Source organism: Mustela putorius, unplaced genomic scaffold, assembly GCF_011764305.1.
Source record: "Mustela putorius furo isolate JIRA1106 unplaced genomic scaffold, ASM1176430v1.1 tig00001584_pilon_pilon_pilon, whole genome shotgun sequence".
Taxonomy (NCBI): Eukaryota; Metazoa; Chordata; class Mammalia; order Carnivora; family Mustelidae; genus Mustela; species Mustela putorius.
Window position 1 is genome coordinate 810,958 of NW_025421806.1, and position 13,777 is coordinate 824,734.

General features: G+C 45.3%; 1 protein-coding gene across 2 annotated transcripts in view; it reads left to right on the top strand.

The window, feature by feature from the left end:
- Positions 1–6,819: 6,819 nt before the first annotated feature.
- DCAF12 (DDB1 and CUL4 associated factor 12) overlaps positions 6,820–13,777 on the top strand; it is a 29,520-nt gene continuing 22,562 nt past the window's right edge. Inside the window, exons 1-2 of one of the 2 annotated variants that reach the window (XM_004747405.3) lie at positions 6,820–7,002; positions 9,521–9,775. In XM_004747405.3, the coding sequence (XP_004747462.1) occupies positions 6,979–7,002; positions 9,521–9,775 (279 nt within the window). In that variant the 5' untranslated portion in view covers positions 6,820–6,978. Of the gene's footprint in view, positions 7,003–8,082; positions 8,446–9,520; positions 9,776–13,777 lie in introns of those variants that run through there. The other variant, XM_004747404.3, reaches the window with a different exon arrangement.

Genomic DNA, 13,777 nt, shown 5'->3' on the forward strand with positions numbered 1-13,777 from the left:
ATGCCAGTTTCTATCCATCGTTCTCCCTTAAAACTCTCTACATCCTTCAAGAATTAGTTTATGTAACCTTTTTTTCTTCTTTTCTTCTTTCCTTTTTTTTTTTTTCTTTTTTAGACAGAGAGCTCATGGGAACAGAGGGGAGGGGCAGAGAGAGAGAGAGAGAGAGAGAATCTCAAGCAAACTCCCTGCTGCGCAGGAGCCACCATGGGCTCTATCTCACAACCTGGAGATCATGACCTGATCCAAAATCAAGAGCCAAACACTTAAGCAGCTGAGCCACCCAGGTGCCCCAGGATGACCTCTTTTAAGAAGCCATTCGAGATCCTCTTGCTCCACTGAGCTCCCATAAGTCTTTAGACTATATTTTAGTTCAACAGTTTCTCCTACTCTTCTTGTTCCTTGAGGGCAACGGTGAGATCCGAGTCAGATCTCTGACATCCCATAAGTCTTTAGACTATATTTTAGTTCAACAGTTTCTCCTACTCTTCTTGTTCCTTGAGGGCAACGGTGAGATCCGAGTCAGATCTCTGACATCGACCACACCTATCACACAATAGGGCCGAAGAAATGATTACTAAATCAGTGAAACTTCTTCTCTTTTATGGACCTTTTGAGAGTAAGTTGGAAATATAATTAGAATGTTGAAAAAATTATGGACACCTGGGTGGCTAAGTTGGTTAAATGTCTGCCTTTGGCTCAAATCAGGATCCCAGAGTCCTGGGATCCAGTCCCACAGTGGACTTCTTGCTCAGCAGGGATTCTGCTTCTCCCTCTGCCTACTACTCCCCCTGCTTCTGCTCTCTGTCAAATAAATATACAAAATCTTTTAAAAAAAGATAAATGAGTCAATTAAAAATTCCAAAAAGGATTTCCTAAAATGGAAAAGTACAGTTGTTGGTACTGAGTCCAAGCTTGTTCTGCTCACTACAAGAAAGGCCAAGTTGAGAAGAAGCAAGATATTGCAGCAAGGAAAGCAACTTTACTCAGAAAGCCAGCAAACCAGGGAGATGGTGGACTATTGTCTCAGGGAATTGTATTCCCTCAGCATGAAATTCACTCTTCTTTTCTTCTTTTACATTAGCAAAATCTTTTTTTAAAAGATTTTGTATATTTATTTGACAGAGAGAGACACAGCGAGAGAGAGAACACAAGCAGGGGAAGTGTGAGAGGGAGAAGCAGGCTTCTAACCAAGCAGGGAGCCGGATGTGGGGCTTGATCCCAAAGGTAGATGCTTAATGACTGAGCCACCCAGACACCCCATAAATAAAATCTTAAAAAAAAAAAAACCACTGCTGTATTTAAGATTTATAGGAATGACATGACCAGAGTCTTGTCTGTACACAAAGATCAACTGACCAAGGACAAAGAAGTTAATGACCTTCCTATGTTTACAGATGTCAATCACCTTTTGATTTCAACTCCCCATACCCACTTCTCCCTTTTGCTAATGTAAAAGAAGAAAAGAAGAGTGAATTTCATGCTGAGGGGATACAATTCCCTGAGACAATAGTCCACCATCTCCCTGGTTTGCTGGCTTTCTGAGTAAAGTTGCTTTCCTTGCTGCAATATCTTGCTTCTTCTCAACTTGGCCTTTCTTGTAGTGAGCAGAACAAGCTTGGACTCAGTACCAACAACTGTACTTTTCCATTTTAGGAAATCCTTTTTGGAATTTTTAATTGACTCATTTATTTTTTAAACTTTCCACTAAGAAAATTGAGGGGAGCACCTGGGTGTCTCAGTGGGTTAATGCCTCTGCTTTTGGCTCAGGTCATGATCTCAGGGTCCTGGGATAGAGCCCTGCATTGGGCTCTCTGCTCATCAGGGAGCCTGCTTTCCCCCCACCCCTCTCTGTCTGCCTCTCTGTCTACTTGTGATCTCTCTCTGTCAAATAAATAATTTTTTTTTTAATTTTTTGTTTTTTAGTTCTCTCTATACCCATTGTGGGACTTGAACTCATGAGTCCAAGATCAAGAGTCACATGCTCTTCTGGGTTAACCAGGCACCCCTAAAGTTTCCTTTTCCCTTTTTTTTTTTTTTAAAGATTTTATTTATTTTATAGAAAGAGACACAGGGAGAGAAGGAACATAACAGGAGTGCGAGAGGGAAAAGCAGGCTTCCTGCTGAGCAGGGAGAGGGGTAGAGGGGGGCGAGGGGGGTGCTTGGTACAGGGTGTGGGGCTCAGTGCAGGATGCAGGGCTCCATCCCAGAACCCTGAGATCATGACCTGAGCTGAAGGCAGAGGCTTAACTGACTAAGCCACCCAGGCATCCCCTCTTCTTTTTTTTTTTTGAGAGAAAGGGAGAGTGTGGGCAGGAAGGGCAGAGACAAGGCAAGAGAGAATCTTAAACAAGCTCAACACCCAGTCCTGAGCCTCATGAGGGGCTCAATCGCACAACCCTAAGATCATAACCTGAGCCAAAATTAGAAGTCTGATACTTAACCAACTGAGCCACCTAGGCACCCCTAAACTTTCCATTTTTATTTTATTTTTTTTAAGATTTCTATTTTTAGTGATTTCTACACCCAATGTGGAGATAGAACCTACAACTCCAAGATCAAGATTCATACACTCTACTAACTGAGAAGCAGGCAGATGATCCAAACTTTCCATTTTTAAATGATCTTAGATTTATGCAAGTTACAAGAAATTATTGGGTTGAGTGTGTGACTCTTGGTTTCAGCTTGGGTCATGATCCCAGGGTTCTAGCCCCACATAGGGCTCTGCACCCAGCAAGGAGTTTGCCTCAGAATTCTCTGTCCCTCTGGACCTCCCCTCACTTGCATACTCCCTCTCTCTAAAATAAATAAATAAAGGGGCACCTGGGTGGCTCAGTGTGTTAAAACCTCTGCCTTAGGCTCAGGTCATGATCCCAGGTTCCTGGGATCAAGCCCCGAATCTGGCTCTCTGCTCGACAGGGAGCCTGCTTCCCTTCCTCTCTCTCTCTGCCTGCCTCTCTGCCTACTTGTGATCTCTGTCAAATAAATAAATAAAAACTTACTTAACTTACTTACTTACTTAATTAATTTTTTTAAAAAAGGCAGAAGGCCAAAACCAGGAAACTGGATAATTTATAAAATTTATATCAGTTCCTGGGACGCCTGGGTGGCTCAGTTGGTTAAGCAGCTGCCTTCGGCTCAGGTCATGATCCCAGCGTCCTGGGATCGAGTCCCACATCAGGCTCCTTGCTCAGCAGGGAGCCTGTTTCTCCCTCTGCCTCTGCCTGCCATTCTGTCTGCCTGTGCTCGCTCTCTCTCCCTCTCTCTCTCACTGATAAATAAATAAAATCTTAAAAAAAAAATTTATATCAGTTCCTGAAGGACTGGAAATTGTCTGTACTTATCACAAAATCCGGGCACCTAGGTGGCTCAGTCGTTAAACATCTGCGTTTGGCTCAGGTCATGATCTCAGGGTCCTGGGACTGAGGCCTACATCAGGCTCCCTACTCAGCCAGGAAGCTTGCTTCTCCCTCGGCCCCTCCCCCTGTTTGTGTTCCCTCTTTATGTCTTTCTCTGTCAAATAATTAAATAAAATCTTAAAAAAAAAAACAAACCCACAAAGTCCAACAGTGTGCACCAAATTATACATACAATATAGAAATAGAATTTTTACTCTCAAAGTAGCTGATGCTCTAGATAAAATATTTCAGGTTCTGAAAAAAGAAAAAAATATGAAAGTATTGGGAAAATGCTAAAATAAAGACCACTTGCAACTTCAACTAGACCCAGATATTTAATGTGGCAGAATTGAAAATAAACTAGAGCAGAAATCCTGGGTTCCAGTCCTCAACTTATCCACTGTCTGACTGCATGACTTGACTTTTTTGGCTTCAGTTTTCTGTAAGAGTATGACTTTAACGAGATATGCTTTCTCCCTAATATCTTCCATCTTTAGTAATCTATGCCCCAGGATATGAAAAATATTATTATACACAGGCCTTGGAGACCTCTAACATCTTTACATTACCAGAGAGCAGTTACTGAGTGCTTACCATCTGTCCCTGTTCATGTTCCCATGTCCTCCAGGTCTCATCTTGCTGTTTTCATTATGGTTTGTATGAATTAAAATCCCAAATCCTTTTTCCTAACAGAAACGCTTTCCTCCCAAGCCCTTTGCTAGCAAGGATAGTTAATTAGCTCCAACACATTAAGGGTAGAGTCATACAGGGAATTGTAGCAACATCTGCTTTGTTTGTTCCAAGGAATCTGTGCAAATAAACAGGAGGAATTACTATTACTGAGCATGTAGAACATAATTATATTTGTCCAAATATTTTAGACTATTTTCTTGTTATTTATTCTTCCTGGCAAGACCAAGTCAAAGAGAATATAAAAGGTAAGCAGGTGCTGGGTCCCCAGACCACCGATGGGCCTCCTTCTGCACATCACATTGTGAGGAAAAGCCTGCAAGGACTGACTTGGAGGGGTGGGAGTAAAGACGATTAGAACTGTCAAGGTTTTGGGGCGCCTGGGTGGCTCAGTGGGTTAAAGCCTCTGCCTTCGGCTCAGGTCATGATCCCAGGGTCCTGGGATCGAGCCCCACATCGGGCTCTCTGCTGAGCAGAGAGCCTGCTTCCTCCTCTCTCTCTCTCTCTGCCTGCCTCTCTGCCTACTTGTGATCTCTGTCTGTCAAATAAATAAATAAAATCTTTAAAAAAAAAAAAAAAAAAAAAAAAAAAAAGAACTGTCAAGGTTTTTATTTAAAGCTATAAAATAGGGGTGCCTGGATGGCTCCGTCATTAGGCATCTGCCTTCAGCTCAGGTCATGACCCCAGGGTCCTGGGATGGAGCCTCACATCAAGCCCCACATTGGGCTCCCTGCCAGTGGGAGGCTTGTTTCTCCCTCTCCTGCTACCCCTGCTTGTGTTCCCTCTCTCGCTCTCTCTGTGTCAAATAAATAAATAAATTTTTTAAAAAGCCATAAAATACTAAGCTTGAAATCATCTTTATTTTATTTTTTTAAAAGATTTTATTTATTTGACAGAGATAGAGCTAGAGAGGGAACATAAGCAGAGGGAGTGGGAAAGGGAGAAGCAGGCGTCCCATTGACCAGGGAGCCCAGCCCCATGCAGGGCTCCATTCCACAACCCTGGGATCATGACCTGAACCAAAGGCAGGCACTTTACAACTGAACCACCCAGGCGCCCCCGAAATCATCTTTAAAAAGAACAACATAGAAGTGCCTGGGTGACTCAGTGGGTTAAAGCTCTGCCTTCGGCTCAGGTCATGATCTCAGAGTCCTGGGATTGAGCCCACATCGGACTCTCTGCTCAGCAGGAAGCCTGCTTCCTCCTCTCTCTCTGCCTGCCTCTCTGCGTACTTGTAACCTCTGTCTGTCAAATAAATAAATAAAATCTTAAAAAAAAAAATTTAAAAAGAACAATATGAGGGCACATGAGTGGCTCAGTGGGTTAAAGCCTCTGCCTTCGGCTCAGGTCATGATTCCAGGATCCTGGGATAGAGCCCTCCATCGGGCTCTCTGCTCAGCAGGAGCCTGTTTCCCCCTCTCTGCCTGCCTCTCTGCTTACTTGTGATCTCTATCAAATAAATGAATAAAATCTTAAAAAAAAAAAAAAAAAAAGAACAATATGTAGGGTTCCTGGGTGGCTCAGTCAGTTAAGCATCTGCCTTTGGCTCTGGTTGTATATCCAAGGTCCTGGGATTGAGCCCCATGTTGCCTTGGGCTCCCAGCTCAATGGCAAGTCTGCTTCTCTCTCCCTCTCAAATAAATAAATAAAATCTTTTTTAAAAAAGATATTTAGGGGCACCTGGGTGGCTCAGTGGGTTAAGCCTCTGCCTTCGGCTCAGGTCATGATCCCAGGGTCCTGGGATCGAGCCCCACATCGGGCTTTCTGCTCTGCAGGTAGCCTGCTTGCTCCTCTCTCTCTGCCTGCCTCTCTGCCTACTTGTGATCTCTGTCAGATAAATAAAGAAAAAATCTTTTAAAAAAGATATTTATTTGAGAGGGAGAGAAAGCACCAGCAGAGGGGAGAGTCATAAGGGGAGGGGGGAAGCAGACTCCCCACTGAGCAGGGAAGCCTGATGTGGGGCTCCATCCCAGGATCCTGAGATCATAACATGAGTTGATGGCAGATGCTTAATGGACTGAGCTATCCAGGTGCCCCAATAAATAAAATATTAAAGAAAAAAATTTATTGCACACTAGATGCCTTCCTGTGTTCTCCTTCCCATTAGTAACCAGTTAGTAGAGTTAGTAATGACTACCTTGACTTTTTTTTTTAAGATTTTATTTATTTGACAGAGAGAGAGAGAGCCCGCCTAAGTAAGGGGAGTAGCAGGCAAAGGGAGAGGGAGAAGCAGGCTTCCCTGCTTTGTGGGGAGTGGGGCTCGATCCCAGGACCCTGGAATCATGACCTGAGCTGAAAGCTGATACCTGACCTACTGAACCACCCAGGTGCCCCTACTCTGATTTCTACTACTATGGTATTGGAATATAAGATACCTATTTGGTCTTTGTTTTGGTTCCTAGCACAAGAGTTCCTAAAACTCTTGTAATTTTCTAAGTGATAATGGTGAAAATGCACATCTTTTGTTATTTATAATAAGTCCTTTTCAACCAAACCTAAGGATGCCAAGATGAAGTGCACTAACCTTGAGGATAAGCCTGCAGCCTCTGACAGGGGCAGATACCAGGATCCAAGTGCCACTCATCATGAGCCTAGAGATTCTCAAAGGGATTCCAGGCTCTTGCCCAATGGGCTCCTGGGTCACCGAGGGCATTGTGAGGCAAGACAGAACTGGAACAATAGGCTCAAAAAGGAAGGTGAACCACTTCTGACCCATTCACTCTGTGCATGTCTCTGAAGGGATAGGCCTGACCAAGAGAGATGGGGTTGCCTTTCCCAAGGTGGCATTAGAGATTAGTGGCAGTGCCCACTTGGGATGGCAGAGGACCCTGTCTCAATCTGGTCTTTGTTTCGACTTGGAAAACAAATCCAAATCTTGTAGGCAGAACTTCAGATGGGTCAACAGAACTCCCTGGAGGTATGAGGCCTGAAGCAAGCAGCAGGTAACTGGGCACTAAAGCCCGAGGCCGGTCAACCCTAAGCAAGAACATCCTGTTTCCTCAAAGGGTTTCTTTGCCTGAGGAAAGTGGAAGCCAGCAAATTCCTACAAGATCTTCTGAGAATGGAGGCAAGGGTGATCCTGAAGAAGCCCCCTTATCTGACTGACAAGCATCGTCCACTCTTTGTGGTTCAGTATATCACCCAATCTGCCCTCATTGAGATGTAACCAGCGTCCTGAGTGAGAGGCAGGCAGCGGCAGTCCCCTGCTCCTGTCGTCAATTTAGGACCGCATGGGAGGCGTAAGAAACAGATGAATTAAGGCGTGAGGTCTATTGCAGAAAGCACAAAAGACAGTTTGGCCAGCAGGTCATGAGAATCTAAAGGGAGGCGAGGTTGTAGCTGAGAGAAAGAAGATTTGAGGGGCTGTTGCGGTCAGAGTAGGAGAAAGGGTTAGGCGGGGCAGGTGGCCAGCAGGGAGGCAGGAGACTGAGTGGAGAATGGAGCTTGAGAGCTCTGGAGGGGTGGGAAGAGGCCAGAGGCCTGGGACGCAGTCTGGGCTGGTCATGCCAGGCAGGGCAGGTAGGTACTCTTCAGAGGAAAAGTCTGGCCACGCGGTTGTTGATTCCGGGCCGGACTCCACCTTGGGGTAAGGAGGTCCTGCCTCCCCGCACAGAGTCCAGCCCTTGGTGTCATTGCTCCGTTTGTGATAGGTTCCGGGAAAGTGCGGCGCTCAATAAGAGATAACCAGTGGCAGCTGCCGGGTAAAGGCGTGTGCTAGGAGGCATTCCTTCCCGGAGCGAGGACAGTCGTCCTCACTTCCGGGTGCTTGCGGATGGGCAGGCGGGCGTCCGAGGTCGACCTCCAGAACGCAGATTCCTCTGACCCCAGGTCTTCCACCTACAGCGGCCATCTGACGACCGTTGGAAATGCGCGGGCCGCGGCAAAACAACTGCTGCGGACTCTCCACTCGCAGGCCCTAAACCCCACCCCTGAAGGCCCGGCAGCGTCTCCGTGGCGACAGGCTGCGAAGTGCGGCTGCGCAAGGGTGACGGAGCGCGGGCGAGGGGGAGGGGGTGTTTTGGTTCTAGCCGCTCGCCGTCCTTTCAGACTCGTTCGTCTGAAAGCTTCTCGTTCCTTCCTACCCTACCCCTTCCCTTTCCCTTTCCCGGCCCCAGTCCTCCCTCCCTCCTTTCCCTCTGCCTGCCTTCCCGGGTCCGGGCCGTTTTCCGGGCCAGACGCACAAAAGTGCGCGGCCCCGGGGCCCAGTATATGACCCGCCGTCTTGCTAACCCTCGCTACCCCCGCCCCATGTGGCTGCGGGGCCGCTGCGGCGCTGCCCACTATGGCCCGGAAAGCAGTTAGCAGGAAGCGGAAAGCGCCCGCCTCGCCAGGAGCTGGGAGCGACGCTCAGTGCCCGCAGGTGAGGTCTAAGAGGCCTGGACCCGGCTTATATCACCGAAGCACCCAGAGAGAAATAGGGTTCTAAGGTCGGGGAACTGGAACCGGGGACCGAGGTCTGTAGTCGGAGGTGGGCAAGAGCAGAGCCCCAGCCTTTTGGGACAGGGCCGGGCCCTCGAGAGTTCATAGGAGATCAGAAAGGCCGGAGGAATGAGGAGCTAAAGGGAAACTTGGGAACGAGGCATACTCCGCGGAAGGCCTGCAGCCGGTAATGGGGCTTAAAGGGAAACTAGAATCTTGGCTTTGGAGGAAGAAAACCGACGTTGAGGAGGATCAGGAACAAAACCTCCCAGAAGATACTGGGAGGGAGAGTGAAGTCCCCCTTCCGGGGCCCTGGGAAGTGGAGATAATTGCGTCCCTTATATGGGAAGGAGTTTCCCTTTGGATACCTCAAGCCCTGAGGTGGGCTTTTTGGTCTTGGACCTGTATAAAAAACATCAGTTCTCATATATCATCCCTGTAACGCTCTCGTTGAACGCGTATTCGGACTCTTATTTCACATGCTTCCTACCTCGTTGGTGTTTGGTTTTTCGAATTCTTCAACGGCCTGGGGACGGGGTCGCCCTGATAGAGCATCCTTGGAAGGCCTGGTACCCCATGCTGGCCCCAGCTGCACTCTCCATGCTCCATAGGGAGTACAGACTGAGAGTAAGAAGGGTCCTGAGTAGAGATGTAGCCCAGGTCGGTGTAGTAATTATTTGGTACTTCATTCTGTTCTCTGTCAAGGATAAGTTAAGGGGCTCTGCAACCTTCAGCCCTAACAGAGCTAGTAAACCTTTTGACCTCTTTTCTGCTTCCTTTCCGTTGTCTTTCAGCCCTTGTTTCTCGTAGATAGGTTTGTCTATGAGCAGCATCTTCTCAGTGTTGGAAGAGTTAAACTGGACTTGCTATGTTCAGATTTCTGATCTGTTGTAATTGTATTTCTGTTGTATGTAAATCCTGCAAGATGAGTTCTTGGTGAGTTCTCTGATACAGAAGGATCCCTTATTCTGAAGGAAGGTAGCCAAATCCCTAATTTCTAACGTTGCTTTCCACAGTTTGGCTGGGATCACTCATTGCACAAAAGGAAAAGACTCCCCCCAGTGAAGAGATCCTTAGTGTACTACCTGAAGAATCGAGAAGTCAGGCTTCAGAATGAAACCAGCTATACTCGAGTGTTGCATGGCTATGCAGCACAGCAACTTCCCAGTCTCCTGAAGGAGAGAGAGTTTCACCTTGGGACCCTTAATAAAGTGTTTGCATCTCAGTGGCTAAATCATAGGCAAGTGGTGTGTGGCACAAAATGCAACACGGTAAGTGTCTGGGTGGGTAAGTGAACCTTATCTAGGGGCTTGGATACATTTTGGCTCTAGATGTTGTAGAACTTCTCACTGCTCATTTTCCTATCAGTTTCTTTTGGGAGGAGATCGCCTCACTCTGCTTTCCGTTCCCTCCTATCTGTTGATAACCTCTTCCTCTCTTTTTGTCCCTTTCCCCACATCCTCATCTTCCTGATAAATCTTCAGAGGAGTCTGTTTCTTTAGGCCTTTTGCCATACAGCTGTTCCACTGCTTTTAGAGTTTTTTTGGCCTCAACTTTTTAATGTTGCTTTTTAAGTCAGAGATCTTAGGGGATCTTAGGGCAAAGACTTAGGAAAGAATGATGCTCAGGGCATCATTCAGGATACATAAAAGTGGAAACCTAGATCTTATCTGCTAAACTAAGGGCATATATAAAAATATTTTAAGTAGCACTTGGAGAGCACTTTGATGCAGTTGGTTAAGTGTCCGACTCTTGGTGTTGACTCCGATCATGATCTCAGAGTCATGAGATTGAGCCCTGGGTTGGGCTCCACGATTAGCATGGAGTTTGCTTGAGATTCTCTCTCCGTGCCTTGGCCCTTTCTGCTCATGTGCTTGCACTCTCTCTCTAAAACAAATAAATCGTTTAAAAAAATAATAAAGTAGGGTACCTGGGTGGCTCAGTTGGTTGAGCAACTGCCTTCAACTCTGGTCATGATTCTGGAGTCCTGAGATCCAGTCCCTGGTTGCTCTCCCTGCTCAGCAGGGGGACTGCTTCTCCCTCCCTCATGCTCACTCTCACTCATTCTCTCTCTCTTTCAAATAAATGGATAAAATCTAAAGTAGTACTTCGTTCAGGATAGGAATAAAGCAAACCTTTTCCCCCCCCTAAACATTCTCTTTCAGGGAGTAGAATCTAAAGTAGAATTAAAGATATCCTTTAAGAAAGGGAAGAGAATGTGTATTTGGTGATATATTTCAGGATGTAAATGTTTGTTCTTGGCAAAGTAGCCTCCTGAAAATGATTCAAAAGAGAAGAATTAAGTATTACATGAGGAGGAGAGTGTTTTTACACAGAATGAGTTAGAAAATAGCTATAAGTGAATGAAAGGAAAAATTTATCACCTATATAATAAGCACAGTTGTAGGCATAGATAAAATATATCAATTCAGGATTGGATATTGCAGATATGATTGGAACAGAAGGACACAAATATGATGTCAGAGGAATGGCAAGAGGCAGCGCCTGGAGGTGAAAAATTATTCCAAATGAAGCATGAAAAAAGATGGGTTATAAACATAACTGCTTTCTCTGTTTTCACCTTAGCTTGGGTGGATAGACAAGTTGTGTCATGGTGGTTGGGTAAATTCACCTTAGGAACACATCTTGGATTAATTGAAAGAGAAAAGGTTGCTCTAGATAAAAAGTGTCTTAAGCATTAGAAATGTTTATAAACGATACAGGCAAAGATTTAAACATGAGTTTTAAGGAAGGAAATAATAATGGTGGTGGTTGGGGCCCAGCTGGCATTTCCTTTTCTGTTGAAGATTTTAGCTTATCATACAGAAGCCTTTCAAAACTGAGTAGTGGTAGCAAGCCTCTACAAAACTTCCTTTTCCTCGTCTCTCAGGCCACCACTCATGGTTTAAGAGAACTGTTATTATTGTCACTTGAAGTAGAAAGAGTCTTTCAGGGCGCATGGATGGCTCAATGGGTTAAAGCCGCTGCCTTCGGTTCAGGTCATGATCCCAGGGTCCTGGGATTGAGCCCCGCATCAGGCTCTCTGCTCAGCAGGGAGCCTGCTTCCTCCTCTCTCTCTGCCTGCCTCTCTGCCTACTTGTGATCTCTGTCTGTCAAATAAATAAATAAAATCTTTAAAAAAAAAAAAAAAAGGAAGAAAAGAAGAAGAGTCTCCCATTGGAGGACTTCATTATACTCTCCACATACACCATTATAGTGTTTTGCCCAGCAAATGTTGAATTATAAAAGTTAATCATAGTGTTCTACTTGAATTTATTGACCGTGTTTTGAAAGTTTGCATAATGTTAAGTAATAATCTAATGTACTCTTAATACCTACCTCTTTCTGTCTTCCTGTTTCTTAACCTAACATGTTTAAGTGAGGTCCTGTTTTCTTTATAATTTGTCTTGTTACTTGCTTAACTTCCAGAGCCAAAGCAGAGAACCAGGAATGCTGCTCTTTGAACTTTGTGACATTTGGCAAATGATTTCCCTATCTGTGCCTTTGTTTTTCCATCAGTAACATGGGAGTAGTAATATCCAGAACTGAGAAGGTAGCTGTGCACATCTTGGGAAATTCTTGATGTTAGCAATATCATTCTTACACAAAAATAGTAGTGGTGATAATGAATGCAAAGCTTCATTTTTTTAAAAAAGATTTTATTTATTTATTTATTTACTTGTTTGACAGAGACAATCATTGGAAGCTATTTTGTAACAAAAGGAGGGGTGCCTCGGTGGCTCAGTCAGTTAAATGTCTGCATTCCACTTGGCTCAGGTCATGATCCTGGGATCAAGCCCTGTGTGGGCTCTCTGCTCAGCAGAGTTGGCTTCTCCCTCTTCCTCTCCTTCTGCTCCTCCCCCTGCTCCTGCCCATGCATACTCCCTCTCAAATAAATAAAATCTTTTTTAAAAAAATTAATAAAAGAATACTTGAGTACTTTATGGTAAATCACATCTGCATGGTATTATGCAGAAATTAACATAATTGTGAATACTTAGAGTGCACAGCTTTGCTTTTATTTTCTTTTTTTTTTTTCCAAGATATTTTTTTGGGGGGCACCTGGGTGGCTCAGATGGTTAAGTGTCAGCCTTCAAGCTCAGGTCATGATCTCCTTGTTCTGGGGTACAGCCCTGCATCCCTGCTGAGCAGAGAGTTTACTTCTCTCTTTCTGCCCCCCCCCGCCCCAAATGCTTTCTCTCTTTCTCAAATGAATAAATAAAATCTTTTTTTTTTGTTGTTTAAGATTTTATTTATTTATTTGACAGAGAGAAACACAACGAGACCAAGTACACAAGCAGGGAGAGTGGGAGAGGGAGAAGCAGGCTCCCTGGTGAGCAGGAAGCCTGATGTGGGGCTCCATCCCAGGACCTTGGGATCATGAGCTGAGCTGAAGGCAGACATTTAACCGACTGAGCCACCCAGGCGCCCCAATAAATAAAATCTTTTTAAAAAATATAGGGGTGCCTGGGTGGCTTTGTCTGTTAAGTCTGCCTTCAGCTCGGGTCCTGATCCCGGGGTCCTGGGAGCAAGCCCCGCATCGGGGTCTGCTCCCTCTCCCTTTGCCTGCTGCTCCCCTTGGCTTGTGCTCTCCCTATCTCTGTCAAATAAATAAGTATTTTATTTATTTATTTGAAAGAGAGAGAAACCACGAATGGTGGGTAATGAGGAAAGGTAGAGGGAGAAGGAGAAGCATACTCCCCACTGAGCCAGGGGGCTTGATTCCAGGACTCTGGGATCATGACTGGGTCTGAAGGCAACCATTTAACCAGCTGAGCCACCCAGGAGGCTAAACACACAAAGCATTTGATGCCTTAAATGTAACAAGACACAAAATTATTACTTGTTTTTAAATTTACTTATTTTAGTAATCTCTACACCCATCCTGGGGCTGGAACTCACAGCCTCGAGATCAATAGTTGCACGCCTCTCTGACTGAGCCATCCAGGCGCACCAAGATACCAGAATTCTTATTTCTGCTTATTATAGCTATACACAATTATGCATGCATGTGGTTAAGGACTAAACAGGAACTGGACAAATGAAAAAAAACAGATTTGAAAAGAGAGAGGGGACACCTGGCTGGCTCAGTCAGTGGAGTGTGTACCTCTTGATTCTGGGGATCATGAGTTCAAGACCCATGTTAGACAAAGAGTTTACTTAATAAAAACTTTAAAAAGGGACATTTGGGTAGCTCAGTTGGTTAAGTGTCTGCTGTTAGCTCAGGTTATGATCCCAGGGTCCTGGGGTCGAGCCCTGCATTGGGTTCCCTG